The 27,593-nt window shown below is 42.4% G+C and overlaps 1 protein-coding gene across 4 annotated transcripts; it reads right to left on the bottom strand.

The window, feature by feature from the left end:
• Positions 1–1,169: 1,169 nt before the first annotated feature.
• LOC306979270 (KAT8 regulatory NSL complex subunit 1-like) lies at positions 1,170–26,827 on the bottom strand. Of its 4 annotated transcripts, XM_079578142.1 has the most exons (16): positions 26,811–26,827; positions 26,111–26,177; positions 19,822–21,286; positions 8,162–8,303; positions 8,021–8,089; positions 7,362–7,474; positions 6,941–7,085; positions 5,706–5,868; positions 5,296–5,451; positions 5,016–5,207; positions 4,721–4,875; positions 4,253–4,377; positions 3,965–4,022; positions 3,742–3,854; positions 3,168–3,420; positions 1,170–2,765 (listed from the first exon to the last, which is right to left on the bottom strand). In XM_079578142.1, exons 3-16 carry the CDS (start codon positions 21,216–21,218, stop codon positions 2,565–2,567), a joined length of 3,282 nt encoding a protein of 1,093 aa, XP_079434268.1. In that variant the 5' UTR covers positions 21,219–21,286; positions 26,111–26,177; positions 26,811–26,827; the 3' UTR covers positions 1,170–2,564. The 4 variants fall into 4 exon arrangements, with proteins under 4 accessions (XP_079434268.1, XP_079434270.1, XP_079434267.1 ...); XM_079578144.1 differs by lacking the exons at positions 26,111–26,177; positions 26,811–26,827 and adding an exon at positions 23,374–23,822 and having other exon boundaries at positions 4,253–4,374; XM_079578141.1 differs by lacking the exons at positions 26,111–26,177; positions 26,811–26,827 and adding an exon at positions 23,374–23,821.
• Positions 26,828–27,593: the final 766 nt, after the last annotated feature.

The raw sequence follows: 27,593 nt of genomic DNA, 5'->3' as shown, positions 1-27,593 counted from the left end.
ACTACGAGATGAATTGCAAGGATATACTGATATACTGGTTTTATGCGTGTGTATGTGCGTGCGCGTGGGCCAATTCGTCAATCACAAGTGGTCATGAAGAAGTCCTTGACATAGAACTCCTTAACATAACAAGTATTGCAGATTTAAGGATGCCAAAACACCGGGTTTACAGGCAGTAGGACTTGCAAACATTATCTGCATGCTATTCAAACCTGGGTTCTTAAGACCACGTTCATTTTAAGTGTGTAAGAGATTGGGTGCTCGGTCGGGGGTGGATGGGCGCCCCCTCGCGGCGGGCAGAAGCAGCAGCAGTAAAGAAGAAGAAACGTGCCAGAGCTCGTGCTTAGTCCTCCCGTTAACGAGAGACGGTTTTTTGTAGTAACTAATTCTCATCACCTTTTGATTACTTCTGATGCTGTACAGTTGTGGCAATGTGATTGTTCGTTATTGTGCATTTTATCAATAACTGGTTTATGATGATTCTTGTTGCTGTAATATGTGTATTTGAAAATAAATGCTATGAAGTCAAGTGTGGTTTGTTTCATCTTTGTTCAAGTTTTGTATGCAAGTAAAATGTATGTTTTTTTGTTTTGTGTGTTAATGGTATATGAATTCCTATGCAGTTTTATGATCCAAAGAACGGGAATGCGTCCACTTTAATAGGAGTTACATTTTCTTAGGACTCAAGCTACATCTAATTTAAGAATTGTACAATAACAAAACTTCCAAATACAATTCTATGTGTAGGTTCGGGCCTTTTTGAGGTAAATTAAATTGTAAAGTAAATTTGATAGTTTCCAGGCTATACACTGGTCAGATTCCAGGGCCACTTCATTAACATGCCTTACAGTCTTTAAGGGGATACTGTACATTATTACACCTTTAAACCTTTGAACCTGCAAAGTCAATATGTGGGAAAGACATGTTATCCTTGGACAGAAATCGCAGCCGAGCGTCAAGTGAGAACCAGAGCTAGAGAAAAGTTGGTCTTTGGGATGGCATTGGTCTTTGGCATTTTTAAGACTATGGTGACAAGCTGCTGGTGATGCAAACCATCTTTTGATAAATACCCTTAGACATCGGCTACTTAAGTGTGCAATGCTACTTTAATTTTTTTAAGAAGAGCTGCTGGTTAAAATGAAAAGACACGAGGGGCCAGAACAATGAAGCCAAGTTAAACATAAATGTTTTAATGGTACTATTTACAAAAAAACAATTCTGCTTTTGATTAGGTTAACTGCTGCAACAATCGAACAGGTACATTGACATCTTGCTTAACTACAAAAGAAAAATAATGATTGAATGACTGTGGCATAAAGAAAAACAACCATATATTTTTTTGCATAGCAATTAGTTACTTAAGAGGGGCAATCGTGTGGTTATGAGAGTGGGGTGGCAAAAACAAAATTTCACCTAAAGCAACAGTAGTCTAGAAGATCCAGATCAGATGTTCAAACTATTAACACCAGAAAGTAGATTCCCTTAACTTGAAAAACCTGAGTCGGGGTGGCTTTAGCTGAGTGGGAGCCGCTACATTTGGACAATTAATATTTGCAAGACAAACACGATTATTCTTGTCAAGCCGAGCCAGTAAAATAGATAAGGTATTCATGTTACATATTTTACCACAATTTACTGATGTAATACAGAAATGCAAAGGATAAGGGAGTGACGTTGATGACCGATCATTCCCGTTTCAACTGTGATTTTTTTTTTTTGGTTTATATTTATTACGTGGGTGCTGTAGTGACAAGACTAGCATTATAGTAGCATGTTCTGAGCATGCAGCATTGCTCTCCGTTCAGCAAGTGCTCTAAAAAGGACATCCCAGTCGTCTATACGCCATCACCCCATGTTTTAAACAGAACTCAAAAGAAGAGACACACAACACGAAAGGGGGTGAGAGCCGGACAGTTAATCAGAGAGAAGGAATGATTTTTTTTTTTTTACCATTTTAAAACACAAAACTGTTTAGAACATACTCAAAATAAAACACCAGGAATGAAAAACAAAGAAAGCAAACCAACAAAACTGGACTTGGCAGTTGGACAAGTGCTGTGGTGACTTCCTCTAAAAGGGCGAAGGGGCCACGTCTCAAATGTACCTGTGTGTTTGATGAGGGGCAGACGGAGGAGAGAGGGGGGTATTTTTTCTCATTTTGTTATTTGTCACTCCACTAAAAATGTACATGGGAATTACAAGCAAACTAGTCAATAGAAAACACCCTTTGGCCATATTTTGAGGAGTCCGCTACATAGTGCGCTACAAGTGTACACGCGACATATGAACACCACTAAGCCCCATGTACATTGTTCAGCCTACTACAGAAACCATTTTTGTAACGTGTCGTTTTATATATTTTTTTTTTTACATTTATCCTTTTTTTTCTTGTGACAAAACAAGTGTAGGGAAAGGCTTCTATCTCCATAATATTCACTAAAAACTGTGAAAGTATTAGACTGATGTTTGAATATCAAACAACAGGAACCCAATAATATTTTATTTTCTTTGAGGTTCTGCTTGTTAATGCCAGAGAGGAGCTGGAGGGGGCGCCGGTCAGTCATTTATCGGTGGGACGCCCTGTGTTTGGTGGTGTCTTCATCACAGGGCAGGTCCATGTCATCAGAATCCAGCCTCCCGAAGGCTGTTGCTCGGCAACCTGAGATGCTCCTTATCCTGGGCCTGACGTGGTCAGGGTCCACCTCAGGCTCCGGGGCGGGGTCTTCAGACAAAGGGAAGCTCCGACGCTCCCACGGCGCCACCGTCTGGGAAGAAATAGAAATATTTGAGCATTTATTTAATTTACTGATTATGACTTGACAAACCATGAAACAATAGAGATGCCACAACAGCCACTCTGCTGCACTTTGTCTTCCTCTCGGCCTTGTTCTCCAAGCGCCCAGAACATCTTACTGTTCCCTCAATCACTCAAACCCTATTCCCCTGTCACAGTATTGTACTGGATTTTCCAAAGCAACAGTCTGACAAGATAATACACATCTATCATGTGAAAGTCTGTGAAGGCAGCGGCGACATGGAAGTAGAATTGTCTCGTTAACAATGGAGGTCACAAATAGCTGGACCTTGAGTCTGTATATTGCTTTAAGGGCTGTGATACGTTTATCCATCTATAGAGCAAAGGCAGATGAAATTGACCCGATGCTTACTCGTTCTTCGTAGGAGAAATCTGGAGTGGAGCAGCGGGTGTCCTCACTGGAGAGCAGGCGATGCGAGTCTCGGGAGCAGGGCGTGTGGGGGTTGGAGGTGGTGTCTGGGCTGGGCGGGCTCAACGGCGAGGGCACGTAGCTGTAGTCGTGAAGCAGGGGGCAGTGTCCGGGGTCTGGAGATGCGGGCTGAGGGGTTGGGGGGTTTGTTCCACATAGCAACGGTGTGGTCCGACCATCAATGGATTTGTACGACCTGAGCAGGCACACAGAAGGTGAGGAATGACATGCTAGATTGAGGGGTCTTTGAGGAGCCAGTATTCCTGCATATATTATACAGCATTTATATCAATAAATATTCAAAAGGAACATGTTGGAAGATCATTTACTTAGTGAGGATTCATTAGCTTGCCTCATTTGTTCAACCGCAGAGTGTCTCGTCTTTTCACCGGGTTGACATGTTATTAATTTGTGTTATTAATTAATGTTTAAACCAGAACTGCCTCACTTTTTACATTAAGGAGAATAACGACTAACACAAAATGGGGTCAAGTTATTGTTGTGGCCAGATACGGACCTGCTTCCCCGTCGTTTGGCTGGAGCCAGAGCCATCCATGTCCAGCGGGACCTCTCCTGGTCCTCGTGCGGCTGGTGCAGCTGGATGAAGGCTGCGTCTGACAGGTCCTCCACCTACACGCACACAAGAACACCCTCCCGTAAGAAAAGCAAAGAGCCTCTGACAAAGCAAATCCATGTCTGAGGATCCAGCTCCCAAATGAAGGGCTGAAGAAAACACTTGCCTCCCGTTGATCCTCCTCTTCAGTTATTTTCTGAGAGAAAATATCCACCATCCGCCAACTATAAAACAAAAACAAACAAAACTGGGTACAAGGAGCAGCAGCACTCAGGTTGTGCAAGTCAGGATCTAAACTAATTACTTTTGACGGATGGCAAAAAGGCATGGGCTTAACTGGGCGGTTTTAACTCTTATGTGACTCAGTGCAGCCGTAGAGGAAAAAGCTGGCAGAGTGAAGGGCAGGAGAGAACGAGAGGGAGAGACGCAGTAGTGATCTAGTCTAAATATTTACCTGGGTGTGAGGATCTCTTTGTACTGCAGTTTCTCCACTCGGGTGGTGGCTGCCACAGACATGGGGATGACGATGTTGTTGATGTCGAAAGAGCTTTCACCTCTCCTTCTCTTGATGGGCTGCTGCTGCTGCTGCTGCGAATAGTTACACATGGATTAGGTTACTTTGTAAAGACACTGATACTTGGCAAAGGGACAGGAAAATAAATGATTACACAATTTCTGTAATATAAAAAGGAAATCAGTTTCCACTTCAGTTTTCATATTTCAGCCCTTTGGGCCCATGATTGGCAAGGCAGCCAGCCTGTTCTACCAACTTCAGACCACTAGATGGAGTTCAGATCCTTTTCCAACAAATAAACTGTATTTTTCCAAACATCTATGCACTCTGTCACTCTTCATACTCTTTATATACTCTTCATACTCGTAAAGGGAAAGATTGAGTCTGGAGGAGTCTCTGTGTCCTTACAGGTGTGCTCATGATGCCCGGGGCGCCCGGGCCCAGCGGTGTGGAGTTCTCTGAGGACGTGGACAGCTGTCGTGTGAGAGGGCTGTGGAGGGATGAGTGCATGTTGGCCAAAGTGTGGCAGGGACTGCTGGAGTCCAGAAACAGCTTTGGAGATGCTAAAGAAACAGAGTGAGTCACGTGGTTACCATTAGTTTTGATGTGAAATTAGGACCAATCAAAGGCTGAGTGTAAATTTAAATTGGGGTTATTTCTACTACACTACTGTTCCACGAGGGTTTTTTGCAGAAGAACTCACAGTCGGTCCTGTCCAGAGAGTGCTCTCGTAATCTCTTGCGGCTGAAGCTCTTGTCATAGGGGCCGAGGGGGGTGGAGGTCTGCAGCCGCTCGCTCTTACACACAGAGGGACCGTCCAGTCTGGAGGGCAGCCCCGCACTGCTGCTGCCCTCCACAGACCTCTGCTTCTCACGACTCTTGTAGTGGCCCAGCCCTGAGACAAAACACTTTTAGAGCTGCCTTCATTGACACCATAAAACCCTCTCAGTTCAACTCTCCTGTACCAGAAATAAGTCACTTACTGACTGCCATAAGCGAATTAGTGAACTTGTGCTTCTCTTTGGAGGAGGATAACTTGTGTTTGAGGGAGAGTTTCTTCAGGGGCTTACGTCTCTCCAGTGCCTTCATCTGCCACTGACTCTTCATCACCTGCTGCAGACGCAGGCTGGCACTCACGTCTACAGAGGGAAGAGAGTTTAAGCGACACCTCGAATGTGAACATGACCAAGAACGATGCTGGACAGTAAATAATCATTTGTGGTAACACGGTCGACACTCTGACAACAGAGAGTGCTTTGGTTTAGTAAATCTACTCAAGGAGCTTCCTGAGAAGAATTCTCCCGCTGCCACTCCTTGTTTGTCTTCCTTGCAGATGTAAAATAGGAAATAGCTGAGTAAACTGTGTTTCTTTAAACAGTGACGGAGCACTGACCGTCAGGGAAGGACAGAATGGGGTGGATGCCAAGATCCAGCCTTGACAGGCGCTCGAGGGTGGGCAGTTCAAACTGGGGCTCTTCTCTGGGGGTGGGCCAGCCACCACACATCACACAGCCGGGGTTCACTCTGCAGCTACACTGCACACAGCTCCTCTGCGCCTGAAACAACAAGGCCAAGTTAGACTGATACATTCATGACATTAAAGTAGCAGCACACAGATCAGGATAAGTGAGCCTCCGAAACACAACACAAAGGCAGATCCACAACAGCTGAGACAAGGAACTAGTTTGTTGGCGAATGTTAATTATTCCCTTGAGAAGTGATTGGACCAAACTCCGCAAGCAAAAACACATTGACTTTGGAAAATTCAAAGAATATACACAAGCTTAAAATCATCAACATAAAATGCTTGATCAGGTGCAAATGCAACCAAGACGCCAACCAATGAGGATCAAAGAACTAAGTCAACAGAAAAACCCTTTCCTTTTCTCTGTTCCACATCCTCCACCACAGAGAAACACGTCACACACCCACACGCATCAAACAGCAATAGTTCGGTACAATCATGGTTTATTATTTGACAGCACAATGCACATTTGCCATCGCTCGCAGCAAATTAAAAAACTTGGCTAAGTTAATAGGTCAGATGACTTGCACATACAGCAGAGTAAGATCTAATTTCAGGCACTAAATACCAGAATGACACTGAGCCACTGAGGGGAAGGGCATGAACATCCAGCCTTTTTACAACAAAAACTTGTGAGATGTCACAAGGCTATAAGCACTCTTTGTTGTTGAGCTAAATAGCACGCTGCCCTACTTTTACACAACATAGTCTGCAATCTCCAAGCAAGCTGCCGTGCAAAGCAGAACACCCCATTTAAATAGAGTCATTGAGCAGATTCTAGCACAGAAAAGTAGCCACTAAAGTGTAAAAAAACAGATGACTTGCATTTGTTAGGGCGACTACAAGATCAAATGCAATTAAACTGAATTTTAATGGTCACTGTAAACAAATCACAAAGGATACACATCGTCATTAACTTTCCTTCTCATACATATCCAGTCTTCATGGCCTTACGTCCAAAACATACAAACCCTGTAGTTTACAGCTCTACAATTCTCGTATTAGCTTAGCAGTCGTTATTTCAGAATCATGCAGCCCTGCCAGCTATGACACACGTGCATCACCTCTGCCAGCAGGTGTCCAGTGTTCTGTGTCAGGCTCACCTTGCCGTTGAGGTTGGGCACAGAGTTGGGCTGAATGAGGCGGCGGCGGCGACAGTTGAGGAGAGGCCGCGTCCGAGCCGCCACACACGAGCTGTCGGGGGCAGAGGGCTGCAGCGACGACCTGGGCTCTGTGCTCTCCGACATCCTGCCACAGAGGACGAACAAAGATTATTCTGTGATCTAAATATCTTTCAAATGTAAAGAAATCTAAAGATAACATTGTGCTGACGGCATTAAGTGAATTCAAATGGATGATTCATTTAATAACTGTAGGGTTGTTTGAGGAAGGGCAGTCAAGGTAAAAACCGTTGTTCAAAAGTGAAGAAAATGAGCATGGGAACAAATGATCCAAGATCCGCCTGAGGAACCACATTAGCCCCGCCTTTTTCAGAGCAAATGAGCGGATTCACGTCATCGTTACCTGGTGAAGACGCCATTAACGGGCTGTCCATTTTGACCTTTCCAGGCTCCCGTAGCCTCTGCGTTGGTGATGTGGGCGGTGACTGTGTGCTCCAGCCGTTCTGAAGCAACATCCTGCGGCGACAGATAAGAAGAGTCAGAGACTACAGTGACCAGCGTCTGGTGCTGCCCAACGGAGATATTAAAAGGCAGCCACATCTAACAGCCTGGTCATGTGCTCTTAAATTATTTAGCTCGATTTGAGAGAAGACAAGGCCCTGCTGCAAGCTCAAAATGCACCCGCTCTGCACAATTTGACAGCTTTTTGCCATTTGGAAACATTTATACAGGTAAAGCTCTAAAAATAACGCATGAGGAAAACAACTGTATTCTCTACCAAACAGTTTAGAGACACATTTGTCAGAAACGGACATGTTTCAGCTCAGAGTTGTAGTATTAAATCGTTGGAAAAGGCACTAGAAGATGAAAGCTCCTGTCTGGGTTATTTCAGATCTTAGGCGCACATAAAAGCCACCATTTCCTGTCAGTGTTTTTCCACTACAGACGTCCACAGGAACAAAGCACAGCCATTCAATAGTGTAATTCTTCTGGAATTTCTCAAAATCAACTTCAAAAACCTCTGCAATATGAAAAATAGATATATGATATAGATACACTTACCGTACTATTTACAGGCTCTGATTTGACTTCTGTCGCACAAGGAGAGACACCTCCCAACTCCACGGAGCCCTACAATGAGAAAAGTCGAATCAGTTTTGCATAATCACTTCTCACAAATCAAACTGAGGGAGAACAGCGTACCTTGCTGGCCCGGATCTGCCGGTAGATGTCCGTTTGCTGCCGGATGCGGTATTCCAGGTCTGAGATGTGAGCCTGGAGCCAGTTCCAGTGACTGATGATGGCGGCCCTCTCCACCGTGTAGCGACTCTCCGCCCGCTTCCATCTGCGCCGATAAACAAAGCCAGACTCAGAACTAGAGCAACTACAAGCCAGGTTTTAAGGACGTTCAATAGTACTGGGCAGCACAGCGGTTAGCACTCATGCTTCACACAAGAATTTCCCCGAGTTCTACCCCCGACTGGAGTGGGCCTTTCTGTGCATGTTCTCGTGTATGCATAGGCTTTCTTCAGGTACTCCGGTTTCCCCTGCCACTAAAAGCATGTACAATAGGCCAGAATGAATGTAGTGTGTTGTGAGTGAGTGGTTGGTGGTGGTTGGAGGGGCCGATGGCGCAAACTGGCAACCTAGCTTCCATCGGTCTCCCCCAAGGGCAGCTGTGGCCACAATAGTAGCTTACCACCACCAAGTGTGGAGTGAATGAACAATGACTACAGTAAAGTGCAATACAAGTGTAAGCCATTATTATTATTACTTTAGAAAGACAAGTGCAATTATTGGATCACACGGAATTAAGTACAACATGTGCTCATAACAAAATATTCAATATTACTTTCATGATCAACTGCAGCACATAAACTACAAGGATGACATCAAAGGAACAGATTGTGTAACCAAAAGTCTGTATGTAAAAACAAGAAAGATAATCCACTGAACTTTAATGCCTGAATCTTCATCAATACAACTCTTTTCAAATGTAGAATCCGATCCAATCCAATGAATCAACTTGACTTCACAATTGAATTAAAATAATTAATTTAGCCAAAGATGCCATTATTTAACTTTGTAAAAACAAAATATAGGGGTCCTAAATATAAAAGTGCAGCCATTCATTCCAGTCATCTCTCAAATGTTGAGGCTCCTGGGTGTGTTTAAAATTGTGCTGTCCTAAAATACAAATACAAAATGAATCAACAACAAGGACAGTAATATATCCAACTGTGGTGGCTGGGAGCATTTCCCGTTTCAGACAGCAGAGGTCAGCGAATCAGCATATCCACAGGCCTAGCACAGCCAGCTGCAGACACCTTGAAAAACCAGCCTATTCAGAACAAACCGTGGCATCTCCTGCGTCATCAGAGCCTGAGATTTTACTAAATATGTAGATTGTGGCTTCACTCATTTATACCACGGCAAAGAGGCAGCACCATCCGAGAACACAGTACTCCATTTTCCCAGTATGACACACAGAATGGGCATTTCAAAGGCAGACATGAGAGGAAAATGTCTGCTCCTGCACTGCGTGCCAGTGGCCAGGGGGGGCGCTGTTTCCCCGGGAGTCACAGGCCGCAGTGGCTGGCTGAACAATGAAAATAATGACTCAGATGGCAGACAAAGATAGACCTTGCACTCCTGTTCTCCCTTTTGCCCTCCCCGCACCCAGCTCTGTTTACAATTTTACGAGTTTTGGTCGAATGTAGGAATGTTGAGCTTCAACAACAAGAGACGCAGAAAGGAGGTAAGGAAATGTGAGTGGAACTGGTGAGACTGAGGAGGAGAGGCAGCCTGAGGAGCAGACGGACTCAAAAAAAAAAACGCAATCTGCAGGCCACGGTCTGTGAGGGGGGGTGGGGCTCAAGCAGGAAGCGGCGCAGCAGACAGTGGTAGAACGCATAATCCAGGCAGGAATCTTGTGTTATTGGGAACTTTAAGTGGGAACAGCTTCCATCGGACACAGTCGGACATGCCCCGACTCCTCGCTGCTGCGTATACAGCTCACGACGGCTTACTCACTGCATCAAGGACATTGCTGCAAAGCGCTGCAATGCCCCGACTTGTTGTTTTTATTCCTGTGCATAAACTGCTCTGTGACAGCCTGGTTTGCCGGTCACAAACGGCGTGTTCACAGAGACACTGCACTGTACACACCCGCGGTTGGCGCACTAGATCAATGTAAGAGGAAACCATTTGCATTCTTGTGGGGAGGTAAACTAAACACTGCAGGTGTCACTGAAATAATACGGTAAAAAAAAAAAAATCTATCAAAACAACTGAACAGCAACCCTAATTTGTAAACACAATCAAGCAGAATTTGCAGGTTAAATGAGCAGTATAGATTCTTCTATAAAACAACAAAACACACTCTAAATCTATGCAAATTCATTTTATTTATATGGCACATTTTAGACTGTGCTGTAAAGGGACGTTGCTTGAAGAAATACATTGCAATAAAAAGAAAAAAAATGCCAGATTTCCTATGTTATTCAGCCATGTAATAGATTAAATTCGACGTTCCAGAGAAAACTACAGGAAGTGCACATCTTTGCCCAGAATCCAGGCAGAAATGGTTGTAACCAACAATGACAGGACATAATTTTCCCAAACCCTGTTTTGGTAAACCGGTCTTCCCAGGAATTAAAATCCGTTCAAAGCGACAAAGACGGGGCAGTCAGAAGTCATGTGGAGCTGGAGGAAGAGCAGTTTGAAGTGCTGTGCTATTATTGAAACACTGATGACCTTAATCGTCAATGTGAAGGAAGGGGAGGGGTTGCACATTGAGAAAGCCCCTCGTCCCATTCTACCCCCCTTCTCCAAAACCAGGACATATTTCCTCCCCCCCCTTTTCTCCAACACAAAAGCACCAGCGGCGATCACTACGGCCTGTTTCCGACATGTCAGCACATTCTGTATTGTGCTCCTGTCTGGATACGGCACATATGTTGTACTCGAGCTCTTTATGATACATGACCACCTCAAAGCAGCGCCATTGTCCTTAATGAGAAGATCTACAGCGCCTACAGTCAAAGCACTGTCAGAGGTACACGTGTAATTAAGTACTCGTGTAGTGTTCCCTTGTCATAAGCATAAGGGGAGTCACTTTAAGTCACCCAAAGCACTTCTTACTATATTTCTTCCACTCCCTACTCTGCACTATCAGACACTCCGAGCAACACCACTCAACTCATCCTGTACTAACCCACGCCCAGTCCTGTTTACCCTCCAAGATCAAACGATACAGGCATTCACAACAGCTAAGTGGAAAAGAAATTAGTCAAATGCTATGAAATAGGGTAAAACAGCTTGTGCTCTGTTTATTTAATGACAAATCATGCTAATGTTGCTAATATCTAAAACTACCTCACCTCATTCTGAACCAAGCACAAAAGAGTAAGCACTACTTCCTTTCCCCATTTTCCATGTGTCCTTCAAAAAGCCTGACAAGCACGCAGTACAAGACCTTTAACAGTTTATGGCTTTATCACTTTTGCTCAAATCAAAAGGACATTTATTAAACGAGACCCTGAGAATACAATATCAGGCTTCTTCACACGCATTGTTCTGTCATAAAAGTGCTTTGCAAACAAACAACTGCACAAAGAATAACTAGCTGCTCTTTCGCAAACTTGGCAAGGATTTTACACTGAAACTGAACTGGTACCATTCTTTGTAATTTTATGAGCAGTTTCCCTCACAGTCAAGATTGAACCACAAATGCTACAAAAACGGGAATAACAGCACAAATGAGGTTTTAAAGGAAACATTGCAATAACAAAATATTCTATTTATTTTTGTAAGGTCCAAAAACAGCAGTTGCCTTGCAGCCTTCATAAAAGTGATAAGAAAAACAGCCTGATTTCAACCAAAGGGACCGACCGAGCGACTTCTGCATGCAGCACAGAACAGCTCACATCCAATGTAAAGTTGTATTATGGGCTTTAATAAAGAGGACAGTTTTGGGGTTGAAACAATGACGTAGAAGAAGAAACAGCTACATTTATTATTTATTTTTATTACTCAAAACTGTGTGACTGTACAAAATATTACAGGTCTGTTTTGGATGAGGGAACAACATTATAAAATGGTTGGCGACTACTCTGAACGCAACAGTTCAATACCACAGCAAGTGGATAAAAACAATAACGAAGCCTGTAAAAATATGCTAAAACCTCATTATGCAAACTGTATTAAACAAAGTCTGCACTGTGACTGATGCTGCTTCATTCTATGCAAAGAACAATTTAAGTAACACAAATGTGATTACTCAGGGCTTTATTGTCTGCATAGCCTGAAAAACACTTTATTTCATCAGATGGGTTTAAGTTTAGGAACTCACCGATCAAAGGGAAATCTGTGATATCGGCATAAAATTTGATTGCAGTATCATAACAACCTCAGTTTACGCCTAATGTATGATCTCTATCTACAAAAAAACAATGCATATCGTTTATTAAATTAATAATAATGACGTTCATTAAAAAGCAGACTGGAGAGTAAAATAATGATTAAGGCCTAATGCAGTGATGTTGAAGTTCACTGAAGCATCTCCATCAGAGTCACGTGAGTCTTCAGTCTGAGTCTGGTCTATCGTGATTCTGCTCTTGCTCCTCTCTTTTCTGGCAATATTCTGCTACTGCTTTTTGCTACTGGAAATATGAAAACTTTGTATTTGGAAGGACAATCAGACGTGAGCAGCTGTTACCAGAGCATAAATTACAGAGCAGGAGTCTTTCTAATTGTATTTGTCATCACGCAATGCATGATGCATTTGCGAGTGCGGTCTGTTATTTAAAATAAAGCTGAAAGAAAGCAGGAGGTGGTTCTTCTGTTCTCAGATCAGCTGTGGTGTATTTAGTGCTTATTTCAATGTAATTACAAAACACAATTGTGTTTTTTGTTCATTTGTTAAATGTAATTTCTCCAAATGCATTTGCATGCAGCGCGTCCATGTGGCTTTGGCAGACCTAATATAATCACAGACTATACTGACTGAACCATAGTTCAGGTCTTTATTGTGCCATATGTCTGCAGACTGTCGTGTCAACACCACAACATTCAACACAAAAGGGAGCACAGAGAACAAAAACACCATACATGTATGCTGGAGGGATACTGAAATCAAATGAGCTCTTGCGGCTGTTCAATTAATCAAAATGTATGGCAATTTTGATCGATGCACTTCTACACGATTACAAAAATGGCATAATCTAAAAAAAAAAAAAAAGATTATTAATGATGCTCTCACTGTTGTCCTTCAGAGCGAGTCAGGTCCCTATAGTGTGATTTGTTTGTATGCATGCACACACAACTACAAGCACAGCACTGAAACAAATACAACTGCGTAGCTGTATTGTTGCTGTAAAAATGTGCATTAATCCTTATAGCCCTTTTCCACTGGCGGTTCCTGCCACGTCTACCCGTGCTAAACGTATACAAAAGGTGACTGCTGGAGAGGACAGGCCTCTCTAAAACAGACATGTCCTACACAAAGAAATATTTCACAACATCCTACTGCTATTGTGATTTTGTCAATGGTAGCATTTAGACACTGTTATGAACTACATCATGTGGACTATTTCCAAATGGTCACAAGGAAGTTAGAAAAGTGGCTAAATCTAGCATCAAAGTTGACAATATTTTTCAGGTACATCGCAGACAGTAAAATATGGCCCAAGCCCAGATTTTAATCAAAAACAGCTCAGAATGGGTCCTGTGATGGTTCAACAACTTTAAAACTGCAGAGATAACATAAAATCCAGGCAAAATTAAGCTTCTACAATACAGAAAGAAACAACCAAATAAAACAGGGATAATAACTGGAAAGAAGAAAAAACAGGTATTGTGATATTTCTGATTCCTTGCTGCGGTTCATACTCAAAATATAAACGAGGGCCGATGCACTAGAAATAGAATCGAAATAATTCAGATATTAGGGCTGGACAATGCAAGACGAAAATGGATATGATGCACTAAACTCAACAATAACAAATAATCATTCAACATCTGTGGGCCTTCTGTTTGAAAATTAATTTCTCTCTCAATATACACTGACCCATGCACTCCATCTGAAATTAACTTCATAATCTAGAACCTGAACACATCCCATAATAAGTAGGGCTAGGTAGTTTATACCTGAACGATACGTTTTCCGATATCTGTACTAAAATATGCATCAGCTAGAACCAGAAAACAGAATAATAAAAAAAATGAGTAACTTCCTTTAATGCTGTCCCTGGACCCAACAGGCATCAAAACATGGCGTCTAAAGATATTTTTTTCATTTTTTCAATGCCAGTAGTACCTAAACTTCCGATACCCTACCCAGCCCTACTGTTCTGTCATTGCAGAAGCGTATGTCGCAGTGAATGTGTGCGTCTGTCTCACAAAATATTAGAGCGTGTGACCTTTTTTTGTGTGGCAACTTCTCTTTTTGGTCGGGAAGTGTATAAACATACCTCGCTGGCTGACTCATACTTACACACTAGCCAAATGTGATGACTTTAACAATGAACTTGGATTAGTCTAAATGAACTTTTGCCCACATTTGCCACACATCGCTACATCTCAATTAAGCGCAGCAGAGTTTTGAAAATATACATTTGGCAGTAAAACATACAAACAACACAAATTTAAATGCAATACTTTAGTTTGTGCTCTCAGATATTTTGCTTATTCCAATACCTGCTTTCAATATTTGTATTTTTTGAATACCAGTAGTACCTAAACATTATTTTTTATGCCATACTGGTATCGAGCCCTAATGCTTCACAGCTAGAAGGTCCCTGGTTCGAGTCCCACCAGGACGAAACGAACCCGGGGAGACTGACAACCACCATTAACTCATGCACACACATTCACCCTAGCCTACTGTACATGTTTTTTTCAGTGGTCTGGGAAACCGGAGTACCCAGAGGAAACACAGGGAGAACATGCAAAACTCCACTCAGAAATGCCCTGTTCAGGGGGCAATCGAACCCAGGCTAACCGCTGCGCCACATGTTCTCCACTGAGAAAGAAAGAACTACTGTTTTTATCTGTGGCTATTGATTTATACCAAAAATGAAGGAAACGAATGTGCGCCAATGAACAAGATTTGCATTTTACCAGAGGAGCGTGTGATTATTCCTGCTTATGTAGGGCTGGGAAATAATTTGAATTTTAACCTAATCGCACTTTGAATTAAGGTCAATCTCGATAGTCGAAGTCGTGGCCTTGAGGAGCTCCGCATACAAACCATGTGCTAACTCTCGATGTCTGCTTATGACATTCTTCAAACATTCCACCTTTGTGCGTCTCCTTTGCAGATGTTCAGGTGTTGCGTGGGCATGTGAAGGAGTGACATTGGGACGTTGTATTGTGTGGCTAGAAGTGTGGAGCTCGTCTTTGCTGCCGAGTTAGCCACAGTTTTCAGTTTGGCCGTAGCATCTGTTTACTCACGAGTCCAGGAAAGCCACATTTGTTTTTACTAATAAATTGAATCGAAAATCCAGATTGATCAATATGGGGAAAATAAACATGATTATTTTGTTTCCAAAATCCCCCAGCCCATGTTTACGGAATGGCCACGGGTTTGCAGAGCGGCACAAACGGCCTCAGTATTATCTAAAAGCCCACGCACCTGTTGATAATTGATTTAACGATCAGCAGCTTCTTTCTGATTGGAGAATAGACAGTGTGTGGTAGTGTGCTGAGAAATGGACCTTCAACAAACACACACAAAACAATTTTATCATCAAACCAAAGCTGCATCTTTAGACCATGGAGCGCAGAAGTTGTGGGACGTTACATCACTATCGATATTGTGATAATCCTTTAGTGACATTGTGCAGCCCTATGTGTTTAGGCTTTCAGTTTTCCGGAATTTTCCATTATAGTAGACATTGTCAAATAACATCGACTCGACTGGGTGGATTCAAATGTCGGACTCAATCAACCCAGTCCGGTCGACAGAATTTGAAAATATATTTCTTTATCTAAAAGCTGAACATGCTGTAGAATAAAAGCCAGTTTGGCTTGCAGCACAAGCAGTCAGTTGAAGATTGGAAATTGAGTCACTCTCAAATCCTGACATGCATTGTATTACAAGGTGTGCCTCTTGTCTCAAACATCTGCAGACAATATGGCTCCTGCTCAAAAGGTAAAGGGCCATACAATGACAATTTAATATTGATCTGTTAATCCACATTTAATTGAGAATTCAATCAATCTGTGCTTCACTGCAAATGAACAAGGGCAATTTACTGATGGCCACCATTGTCTTTTCACTTTGTACAATAGACCAAGGACCATCTGGAAGGGGTACAGATCAATATAAGTTAGTCAAAGTTACAGCTGTGTAGATAAAAGTATACTAAAAATCTCATGCTGGGAAAATAAATGTTTTGATGCCTTGGGGACAGAGCTATAGAAAGTTACTTGGCAGATCAATCACAGATAAATGATAAAACTATCAGTATTGTTCAAAGTTACAGCCCTAAATGAAATCTATTGTGTCAAACTTTATATAATGATTCATGCAACATAGCTTATTGTAATTATTCTTTACTTACACAGGTTACAGAGGTACTGATTAAGTACTCCAGAAATTATTCAAATTTATTGCTAAATGGCTAAATATGTATTCCTCCAAATGGGAAACGAAACTCAATTAGGCTGAAATATCGCTTTATATTCAGCATGACACCAAGGGTAGCTCCTAAATACTAGTCAAATATGTATATTTTGGCATCAAAGTGTCGGACAGGAGAATAAGGGTGTGGGGCAGGGAGAGAGTGGAGCGGCCTGAGTGGAGCTGGAGAGAGCTGCAGCAGTCATTACATAAAAGAGGGGGGTTATGTAACGGCTGTGGGTTTGTTTCGTTGAGGAACTTGGGCCGAGCTAAACACATCCAGATGTGTCAAACAGGAACGAGACCGACACAAGCGTCCAGTCACATACGTTTACGCACGCATAAGAATGAAGGGGGGGGGGGGGGGGGGAACACGCGGGTACATTACGAAGAGTGCAGAGTAATGCTGAGCCAGAAGCATGAAAGGCACGCTGTAGTCTGGGCCAGCCCTGCTACCCTAATTCAACAGGAGCGAGGCCTTTAAGACAAACCATCACTCATCCACTGTCTAATAAGCTCCATCACAAACTCAGAGAACAAAATTACTGACCACTTCAATGTTCAGTCAATGGTCCATTACGTAAGATCAGGAATTGTCAGATGATGAGCTTTATTGTTGCCCGAGTAACAAAAAGATGCCTACACATTTCTGAGAAGCGAACAGCTTGTGCTTTGAGTACCAGGGCGAACTGAACATGCGTGGTAGGTACTTAAACTCATTATAAACCTGAAAGGAAGCAGCACAATGCCATTTAAGTCATTTCAGGAGCCACCCTCATGCACTTTATGCTATAGCCAGTTTTAGACGGAGCATTTGCAGACAGTGGCGGTAGGGGGAGAGCAGCCCTGCAGCATAAGCACAGCAACAGATGTCGACAGGCCAGCAATCCTCTCACACTGTAACTTACGGGAAAACCACGTCTAGCACTGTGGACCGGATAATCCTAGGCAATACATAGGACCATCCAACCAACCTAGTAGCCCAAATAGGTCATTTTCCACGCGACGGCAGAGGTTAAATAATTAAAGGGGGAGAGCCTGGCGACTACGTTACAGTGGCTGGACTCGAGTCGTGCTGAAAGCCATTAATTGGCATCTGAGGTAAAATGTCAGCAGTGAAATTGTGCTGTTATGGTTATGTACACAGAGCTAACAAGAAGGATTACGCCATTCACAATGAGAAATTGTAGCCGTCTGTGTCAGTGGGTTGGAAAGAAAAGGACTTCATAAACGCGGCTCAAAAGGATAAATAAAAAAGAATGAAAGTTTTCAAAGTAATATAGTTTAATAAATAAAGCAAAGAGATTCAAATACTCAAATACTGACATCTCGAGGGCCTCATGGGTCAGAGTCATACCAATGGTTATAACTAGTCTGGACTCAACACTTTGAATAATACATTAGAATAAATGCACGAGAAAAGGCTAAACTTCCCAGATCAAAGTTCAAATTGTGTCTAGCGCCTTAGTTACACACAAAACATTACATCAACTGTACTGTGAGAGTGACCTTTTGTCCCAGTGGCTCTATCTGCAACTGGTTCAAGTTTATCCGTTCATGTAATTCAAGTTACAAGATTTTCACTTAAATTACTTGCTTGTAACTTTTTTATCGAAAGCCTTCCATTGAACTCAAATGGTTATTATATTCTGACCTTTACTTATCCATTACAGTGACTGTAGGGGCAAAAAAGCTTGATAATGCTTGATACATTTTAATCAGTTAAGTTTCCAATAAAATAATAAGGGCTAAGACTATTTAAGAAAGAATAGGTTGGTTACAGTGATGGTGTAATGTGCAATAGTTTTGTTAAAAGGCAGTGAGATTAGAGCTTGAAAAATAATAGGAATCAAAATTTGTATCACAAATTGCAAAGGCTGAGTCATTATTAATGGTACCGGGTCCTCTAAAAACAACAGAATTACAAAAACTACTAACCCTGTAGTTTAGGCCTCTGTTAAACATGTCCTTCATGATTCTTGATTGCTTAGCAGTTCATATTTGCCTTCTCATGAATGTTAATGCTGTAGGGCGTGTTTGAAATGTGCACTTTGTTTTAACCAAGTTGTAGAATTCACAATCACTTTTCCAAAATCATTCAGGTCTAATCTAGATATACACAGTAGTTGACAATGGGGATAGTTAAAAAAATAGTATTAACAAATATCACCAAACCAAAATCAAGGCAGCATTGTAAGCTTGAAAGAGCTATAGGTGCTGTGTCATTTGTTACGCATCAGGTCAGCACTTCCTGTTCAGAAGTCCACTGTGGGCAACCAGACAGCCCTTTCTGCCCTGATGATGTCAACCTTGAGAGTATGCTGATCTGAAATTATGATTATTTATGCGGAAAATCCGGCTCCAACTTTGACTTAAAACTGTCAGTTTTCATTTGGCGTTTTAAATATTCTGTGGGCTTTAAATGAGGCATTAACAATTCTAAATCAGGCACGGACCAAAAGATTCAGAGGTTATTGCATTTCGGTGCAAGGTCTAGAGACAAAATGGGGAAAGGGCAATAAAATTTGGCGTTGGCAGCGACCTTGTTAATAATCTACTATATTCTTTACCGGTCAGCTAGTCCATTAAGACTTCTGACCTACATGTGATATTCTCCACACTTTCCACCGCTTTAAGCAGCAGGACCGCGTAGCCATGATGTGAACTTCCCCTGCACTCCAGCTGAGGACACCCCCTCATCATAACAGGCTCCATGTACAACCCACACCTTTTGCAAACCCACCGCTACCTCAGCTCTACGTTTCTTCTCTCAGTTTAAATCAAAACATTCGTCGACACTGTGGGCGCTCACTGGTGCACAGAACAACAGAACATTCAGTTTCACTCTCTTCTCTCTCTCTCTCTCACTCTCAGGAGGAAATGTGGTGTCAGTACTTTAGTTTATTCATGTATGTACTGGCTACAGGATGATGCCACCCACACAACTACAAATGCTCCTCGGCCACATGGCATCTCTACCCACCCCTCCCTGGAGTGTGCCCCCAACCACAAGTGAGTTATAATTGTCATTAGCACCTGCTCAGCTGAAGTAGTGTAGTCTTCCCTGAAAACACACTGATCACCGATCACTGATCACATCACTGCAATGCTATGAGATGATTTGAAACGCCGACATTGACTTCACTTTAATTGCGGAAATTTCAGGTGGAATAGCATCAGTTGCTGTATAAGAAAAATGTCGGTCTTGTGCACACTTCCTATTGACGCTTGTACTTACATTTTGACATGCCTCTGCTCAACGTCCACCCGGGACAGCTCCTCCTCCTCCAGGTCAGAGTCCCCTCCGGAGCTACTCTCGGTCACGTCAGAGTCAAAGGCGCTTTCTGCAGAGTGAAGGTTGGCTGTTCCACTCAAGTAAAGCCGCTCCAGCTCTAAAGGCATGGACCCACTTTTCAGGAACCTGCTGAGGCCATCTTTGTTGTTTGACGTGTGGCGACCAGTCCTCCACGTTGCTGTGGGGGCAGTGGTCTCTGATTTACGGTTACTAGAAATTAACCGACTAAGAGCTGTGTCTAAAAAGCCACCAAGCTGCTGCTGAATGTGTCGCTCCACCTGCTTAGCTTGTACCACCTGAAGACGCTTACGCAGGCGACGCAAGCGGCTTTCGATCTCCGCCTGGCGGCTGCTGTTGAGGATAGTGCGCTCCCTTATGGCAGCATCAAGGGAGTCCGAGTTCGAACCACAGGGAAGGGGGGCTTCTGTTACCACTGCACAGGATGGAGAGCCTTGTTGGCTGCTCCCAGGTCTCTCTGTGTCACAATCCTGCAGCTGGTTAAGTGTGTTTAAATCAGCCTCTTCCAATCGGCCGGGTTCACTGGAGTTTGAGGCATCATGGGTAAAGGGGCAAAGTGCAGCAGCTTGAAGCACTGTAGATTCAAGGTTATTTCCATCAGTATTTCGAGAGGCCCCTGAGGAATGCTTCTGTTTCAGGGTTCCTTTCAAGGGAATATGCCCCGATAACGAAGCAGTTAAGGTCTCTGTGTCCGGGGTTGGGCTTTGGGTCTGAGAGTCTGGGGCAGCAGAAGGCTTGTCCCCGTTCACAGCCACAACACAACCAGAGCCAGAGATTGTGCCCAGCTTCTTGGCCAGGCCATTGACAGGTGCCATAGGCTGGCTGCCACCGTTGGTGCTTCCACTCATTAGGGTTTTGAGATGACCACCAGAGAGTTCAATAGCCTGCCTCTTCCTCAACAGGAAGTCCCCACCACCGTTCAGCAGTGAGTTGGGCAGGATTCTGTGACTTTTAAGCACTGACTGTTTGATAAGGACTCCTTGTAGCTTGATTGACTCCTTGGTAGAGGCAACAGACGTCACATCCGAGCACAGGTATGAAGTCACCAGAGGTTGAAGCTTTCCCAACGCAGAGGCCTGGGCCGTGGGGTCGGCCTGAGGCTGCTGCTGCTGCTCCTGATCACCACCACAAAAGTCAAGAGGGCACTCTTCCGGGACGGCCTTGCCCTTTGCTGGACCACTGCTATGGATAAGGATGTTGCTGGCGTTACCGTTGTTCTCTGCACTGGCTGGGGACAAACTGGAGGAGGGGGCAGCCAGTTTGAAGCGGATGTGGTGAGCTTCGGCTGGGGCGTCGGTGAGAGCGGGCGCCATCGCAGCCATGCAGTGCCGAGAGACGGGCACCAAGGCCTGCTCCACACCACCCGCTTACTGCCCCGCCAGAAGACAGCCTGGAAAAGAAATTTTAAAAAGTTATAATACACGATGGCAAACTCATTTAATGTACTAATAATACCCTGTGATGTAATACGTAATTACAAAGCAAACAACTCAATGTCTAAAACATAATGGAATCAATGTTTGAGGGACAACAGAAATGTTTGAGAGGTTGTAAACATACATGGAGGTATACACCAGCATCTTTAACATTACAATGGACCGCCACAGAGAGTGGAATTGATGCTCAACTTTATGATTTTTTATTTATTTACTAAAACTACCACTAGTGAGGCATTTAGTTGACCCATGAAAATTGTCCAGACAGCTGCTGTAAAATCTTTTCATATTGTACATGTTTACACAAACTGATTTGTGTATATCATATCTGTACATCATTTGTAGAAGTTGTTGAGAATATGTCCTTATCTTCAAGGCTAAATGCTTAAGTCATGGGTCCAAATCTTTAATACAACTGAGAACAACACATTATTCTGTGTAAAAAGGAAAAAAATGCCTCTACATAAATGTGTCTCATTTTCATTTGTTTATTCCAAAAATGTTTACACATAAATTACAGATCAGTCAAGTAAAGGTAGGTGAAATTAACCAAACCCACTGCCCTACATGTGCTTTGGTTAAGTCACTGCGCGACAGGGCAGTGTAAGTAGGTGGATTTAGGCCTGCATTAGTCTAAAGCACATGATGTCATCTTACCTTAGTTCCTGCCTCAATAACATAAACGAATGTTTGTAAAAACAACAATTTACAAAAATAAATAAATAAATATCATCGTTTTGGATGTGGATAAATTGTATCAGATTTATTGCAAGATTTGATTATAAAAATAAGGGATCAGGCATAAAGTAATAGAGATGCAATGCACACTGCCTCTAAGCGTATCTTCTGCAGGGCCAGATGAATGAAGACTCAGTATTTCACCGCAGTTTCTACTCAGCGCGCACTACGCCATGTTGGTATTTCCGAACCAGATTATGCAATACAATTCATATAGCTCATGCCGCCCATTACGCTCAAAGCACACTGAACCACTTTTTACCGTATCAATGATGTACAGACAAACAAAACTACCATTATTCATGAACGCTTTCACTGTACAAGCTATAAATATATGCGACACAAACCCCATGTCTTGTTAGCCAATCATAATTACCAAAATGTCTTCCTGGTGTTTATAAAAACACTATACGCAGACAGTGGTTGAGCTCACAGCCATCCGCCCAACAATTGGCTCCAAGGGTAATAAGGTTATTTAATAATGGGCTGGTCTATAGACGGGATCTGGTGAGATCTGACGTGGGCTTGAAGGAGTCACGTTAGTAGCATACGGTCACCACATCAAACACACCTTCAGATCCATAAGATGCATATCTTATCAAAAGCATGTCACCCGATACACTACAGACTAATTAATGCGCTTCGTTTGTGGCTAACGTTAGCCAGGAAAGCTGCTGATGCAAGAAACACAACCTGCTCGCAAGTCAATGTGCGGGTCTCATAAGCCAACTGCAGTGTAACCATACCACCTTGCCACACCACATTCTGTACCAATCGGTAACTGAGTGGTAAAGGATGCTAGACTCTGACCTATTCCAAAGCACACGTTCATTTTAACGCAGTCGTCTTCAGTGTGCATAAAGCACAGCTCTAGTGGTGCAAGTTCTGGTTTCCTCCGCGTTAGTTTTGGTTAACATCCAGAGAGTGTTATCTTTTGCGACAAATGCTATAGTCACGCATGCATTCATTTCGCTGTTAAACACACAGCTTGTGGTTTAGTAAAGGGCCGTTTTGTGTGTAATTACAGGCCACAGTCAGTACTTGGCCAATGCAACTCATTTTAAACAAACGCGTAAAGACCTATTGCAGAGCGCATGAGACATGAAGCGCATTGCAATTAGATTCAGGAAATAAATAGTCAGGGCGTCCAGTGAACGTCTGCTGACCTGGTCAGCTATCGCCTTGTTTTAGTATTACATGAGAATAAAACAGGGGCTGGTGTAGCTATGTCAGAAGCGGATAAGTTGGGAGTAGACCTTGCGAGTGAAGCTAGCTCGCTAACAAAGAAAAAGGAGGAACCTACCACGTGACGAGGTTGCACTATCCGAGGGAATTTCGGCAACAATCCCCTGCAGTTTTGGTGAAAAAACCCAAGGGCGCTAAAGCAAAAACCAGAGCCTGTTCGATTACTTTGCCATTTATACTCCAAAAGACACCGTGTTACCTCACAGGCCCGGTGGACAGAGCCGCTTGTTCCGGATTCGGGCAATGGGCGAATCAATCTACACCTTGCTCGCTCGCCTCGCCGCAACAGCGAATATAAGACAAGGCCGACTAACCGCGGTTTCTACTCCGAGTTTCTTAAAATGTACAGCATAACAAGGCAATCCTTTACCAAAAGAACAAATTCTTCGAGGGTAAAAGGTAATCCAGATGGTTGTTTTAAGCCAGCGTTTTTCTCTCGTTTTAGGGAGAGACGTTTAGAAAATGGCGGCTCGCTCCTCTCCCTCGGATTTGAGTCTGACAAACATAGAAGTGCTGTGTGTGTGCGTATGCGTGTGCGCTCCTGGTAGGCGGGAGACATTTCTCATACTCACCACTAGAGTAAAGGGCAGATAAGAAACGACAAAAAGCTCAAAAGAAGACACCACAGGAGGGCATTGTCTTCCAAAACATAGTCTAACATCAATTCTGCACGTGTTAGATAGATGTACGTTTCAAAAGGATCCCGCACTTGCCTACAAACCACAGCGTTGAGGCATGAGCGGAAACAATACAATAATCAACTTGTTCTGCGTCACACAACCTGTTTTTCTGCATCCCGTATACACACACAAGTCATAACATATTTAGTCAAAGAAAAACAAGGACATAAGGCTACATAGTGGTGTAACAACAATAATTCCCAAGACAAATAGAGCAATGCGTTTTGGGGGACCCTAGTCTCTTGCAAATAGCCTCTACATCTCTGCCTCTAAGGACTGGTATCTTTCACATCAATTTTCACAGGAACGACTGTCAATCGCCCACATGTGCAAAAGTTCGCCTTAAGGCCACTAGAGGGAGCTGTTCTACTGTTCCATATTACTGCCTTCGCTGAAATCAAACAGAGGTGAGTTGAGGCAAATTTTCAGATATCTATATTTTAAAGCCACACAACAGAACATTCCAGGTCATATGTTGCTATGCCACGAAAGCAATCAAACAGCTCTCAGACCCTAAATATTTTGCCAGTGACACCAAATATATGCACCCAATGTTCAGCTGGACTTCAAAATTCCAATCTTGTTGCAAGTTTTAAAAAATAAAGCATTTGCAAAAGGACATAATGTATTTCAACCTTATGATTGACAACAGCATCTTAATTGAGACAAGCAGGTGATGTCCCGCTTCCAACAAAGTTACGAGTCAAGTCTGCCAAGAAAGCCCACTCACAGTTAATACTCATTTACTAAATAAAAACACCAATAATAATTAAAAAAAACAAACATTTGTCTTCTTTAAAGGTGTATTATTGAACTTTTCATATCAGGAAAAAAAGTTGATATTATTGCGTATTTTACCTTTAAGTGACCCAGTGGCTGTATGGTTGGTGCCTTAATGTACTTTCCATCCTGGAGGCCTCAAGGACGCTCCAGGATCAATTGTTTTAGGGTTGCTGGCAAGTTTTCTAGATGGAATGTATGCGTAAACATGGAGATCGTTCGATCAGCATACGTTTGTTAAGTGGTGACGTGTCAGCTCTACTTCCTGGTTCGCAGATGTGCGAGAAAATACAAAAAACTCTTCAATACCACAATCAATATTTCTGAAACTCAACAGAGTTACTGAACATACTCATGTATCAGGCCTATTAGCCAAAAATGCTGAACATACTGCTATAAAAGAAATATTTACCAAAATCGGTACATCCGGTTTAGTGGAGAAAAATGCTAATAGCGCAGCAGCTACGCTAACCCCGTAAGTACTGACTTTAATTAGGTTCAGTAAGTCTCCACTGAGTTTCTCCGCTGAGTTTCAACTATCAATATTAGTTTTAGTAATATTGATAGTTGTTTTTAAGAGTTTTTTTTTTTTATGTTTTTGTCTCGCATATTTGCTGGTCTGCTATGACCCGGAAGCGGAAGTCATGACGTCACACTTAACAAACATATTCACCTTGTGCCGGAAGTTCGAGTGGGCGCCACCATGAATTGTGCCCGCCCCTTTTCTCCTATCAGTTAACATAGGGCTAGAGAAGTCCAGATAAAATCAGTTACTACTCGAAAACAAAGCCGTTTTCAGGCCACGCAGAGAAACGGTGCAGTGTTGACTTGTTGGTGCAAATGAGCATTGGCCATTTTACACAAATCAATCGACTAAGCATCAGATTTGAGCGGAGAATATTTTCCCTTGTTCTCCATTTAAATGAACGGGCTTTGGGCTTGACCAGAAGTGTCAGTACAACGGAAGTGCCAAGACAAGGCAAAAAGGGGCAAAAGTGGGCGGGGCGGAATAAGGTGAATAAAAACCTACCAGGAACCCTAAAACAAATGTTACATAGATTTCTCTTTTGTACATTTTTACCATTACAAGCATGGATGAAAATATATTTATGTCGGATATTGGAATTAATATAGGAAAACAGTTGGATCAGGCTAAATCTCTCTAGGTCATGTTAGATTTATGAAAGAATAAAGGGGGAAAATGCGTTTGAGCCTTTTCAGTTACACAATTGACTAACCAATAAATCCAGAAATTGAATTTAATTGGGGATCGTTTGATATCCATGCGCCACATGAGAGACACAGAACAAAAGAACAAACATATGTTGCAAATACCTTTAACTCCATTGCTGCCATTTGGGTTTGCACGATCTTGAAGAGCGGAGCTGATTTGTGGAAATCCCTAAAAAAAAGAAAAAAGAAAAAAAAACGGCAAATAAATGAGTTGCAACGCATTCGGAAGCTATAATATATAAAAAGATATAATAGATATAAATATATTTTTCTAAGTTTTGGTCGATTGTTTTACTAGTTTAGGAAGATAGAAGAGATAAAGCTTGCAAGATGACCGTCTTACGTTTCCACTGAAAGGTATAATGCAAAAAGTTTTTACTGTGCAACGGCAGTCCTTTAGTACCAAAAACATACCATGACCGTCACAGATAAGCATTTTTGTGCATGATTTCATAGATAAACTAAATCATATGAGTATCATTTTCATGCATTACTGGTATTTTAGCTAAACGCTAGTTAGTTGGAGCTAATGTTAGCCCTGGCTCTGTATGAGTCTGAGGACATCGTTAGCTCTGATGCTGCTGGCCACTGAAGCTTAGCTAATGCTAGCTTGTTTAGTTCCCGATCTCACACTGACTTCTCAATGAACAACGTTTATGCATGTTTAAGATTAAAATCGCAAGGAAAAATTCAATATAAGATAACATTCTACTAGTTGATTTACATATATGCACATCTTTGTCTGCCGATAAGTGTGTTGATTTATATTTGCGAAAAATAATAGGACAAAAATCTTACTTACCTGCTTGTCCTGTTACTAACCGTTTACGACTCGATAACAACCCTCCCACGAGCGCGCGATTGGTCCGTTCTTGAATTTAAGCTCTCTGATTGGCTGCCGCACCTGTCCGTCATATCAAATACCCGTACAGCGGAAATGTGTCCCGAAAGTTCATAGCTCAAAACTTAATTATTTCAAATATTGCATGTATTTGCAAACCATATCACTGACTAACAATCTTCCCAATGCATTTGTGATATTTTCCGAAGATGCCACTTTGCAAATCCCATTTCTGTCACATGCATGCTAGCTAGTCATTGTCCAGCTAATACATTTTTACAATTAAGTAGCTTAGTTGTGAATTGTAAGTTATTAAAGATTTCCAGTTGTTTGCACTCAAATTACACGATCCCACGCAAAATGCATTGGCAATATATTTTTAGAAACGACTGAAATCAAAAATGTAACTCGTTTATCTTCTGTAGTTTCTTGCATCCCGTGCTAAACAAAATGCTGATGGGTCTGATCTGTTGAGTTGTCTCGCATGAGTCGCACTCATCAAGACCCACATTAGGCAACTTTTTCAATGAGTGTAATTGGAAAAAGTTTGGTAGGCCTAATAAGTAAAGGGCTTGACTATATAAAGTAGGCTATATAGAATTGTGTTGTAAATATTTTGATCTGACCATAGAAAGGCTATTTCAGTCCACTTTCCTTTTATCACGTTATAAAAATGACAGTGAACCTTCACAACTTCAGTGTAGTGGGTTTACAAAGATTATAAACGTCTAATAGTGGCATATG

This window comes from Gobius niger (assembly GCF_951799975.1).
Source record: "Gobius niger genome assembly, chromosome: 19".
In the NCBI taxonomy this organism is placed as follows: domain Eukaryota; kingdom Metazoa; phylum Chordata; class Actinopteri; order Gobiiformes; family Gobiidae; genus Gobius; species Gobius niger.
The sequence above is the reverse complement of the archived record's forward strand: the minus strand, read 5'-3'. Positions and strand labels throughout refer to the sequence as shown.

Bases quoted from the DNA above. Each gene is read 5' to 3' on its own strand.
- LOC306979270 (XM_079578142.1), bottom strand. From the start codon at position 21,218: ATGGCTGCGATGGCGCCCGCTCTCACCGACGCCCCAGCCGAAGCTCAC. The intron at 4,378-4,720 runs GTAAGGACACAG...CAGCAGCAGCAG, and splicing joins CGGGCATCATGAGCACACCT to CAGCAGCCCATCAAGAGAAG. The intron at 3,421-3,741 runs GTCCGTATCTGG...GTGCCTGCTCAG, and splicing joins GCCAAACGACGGGGAAGCAG to GTCGTACAAATCCATTGATG.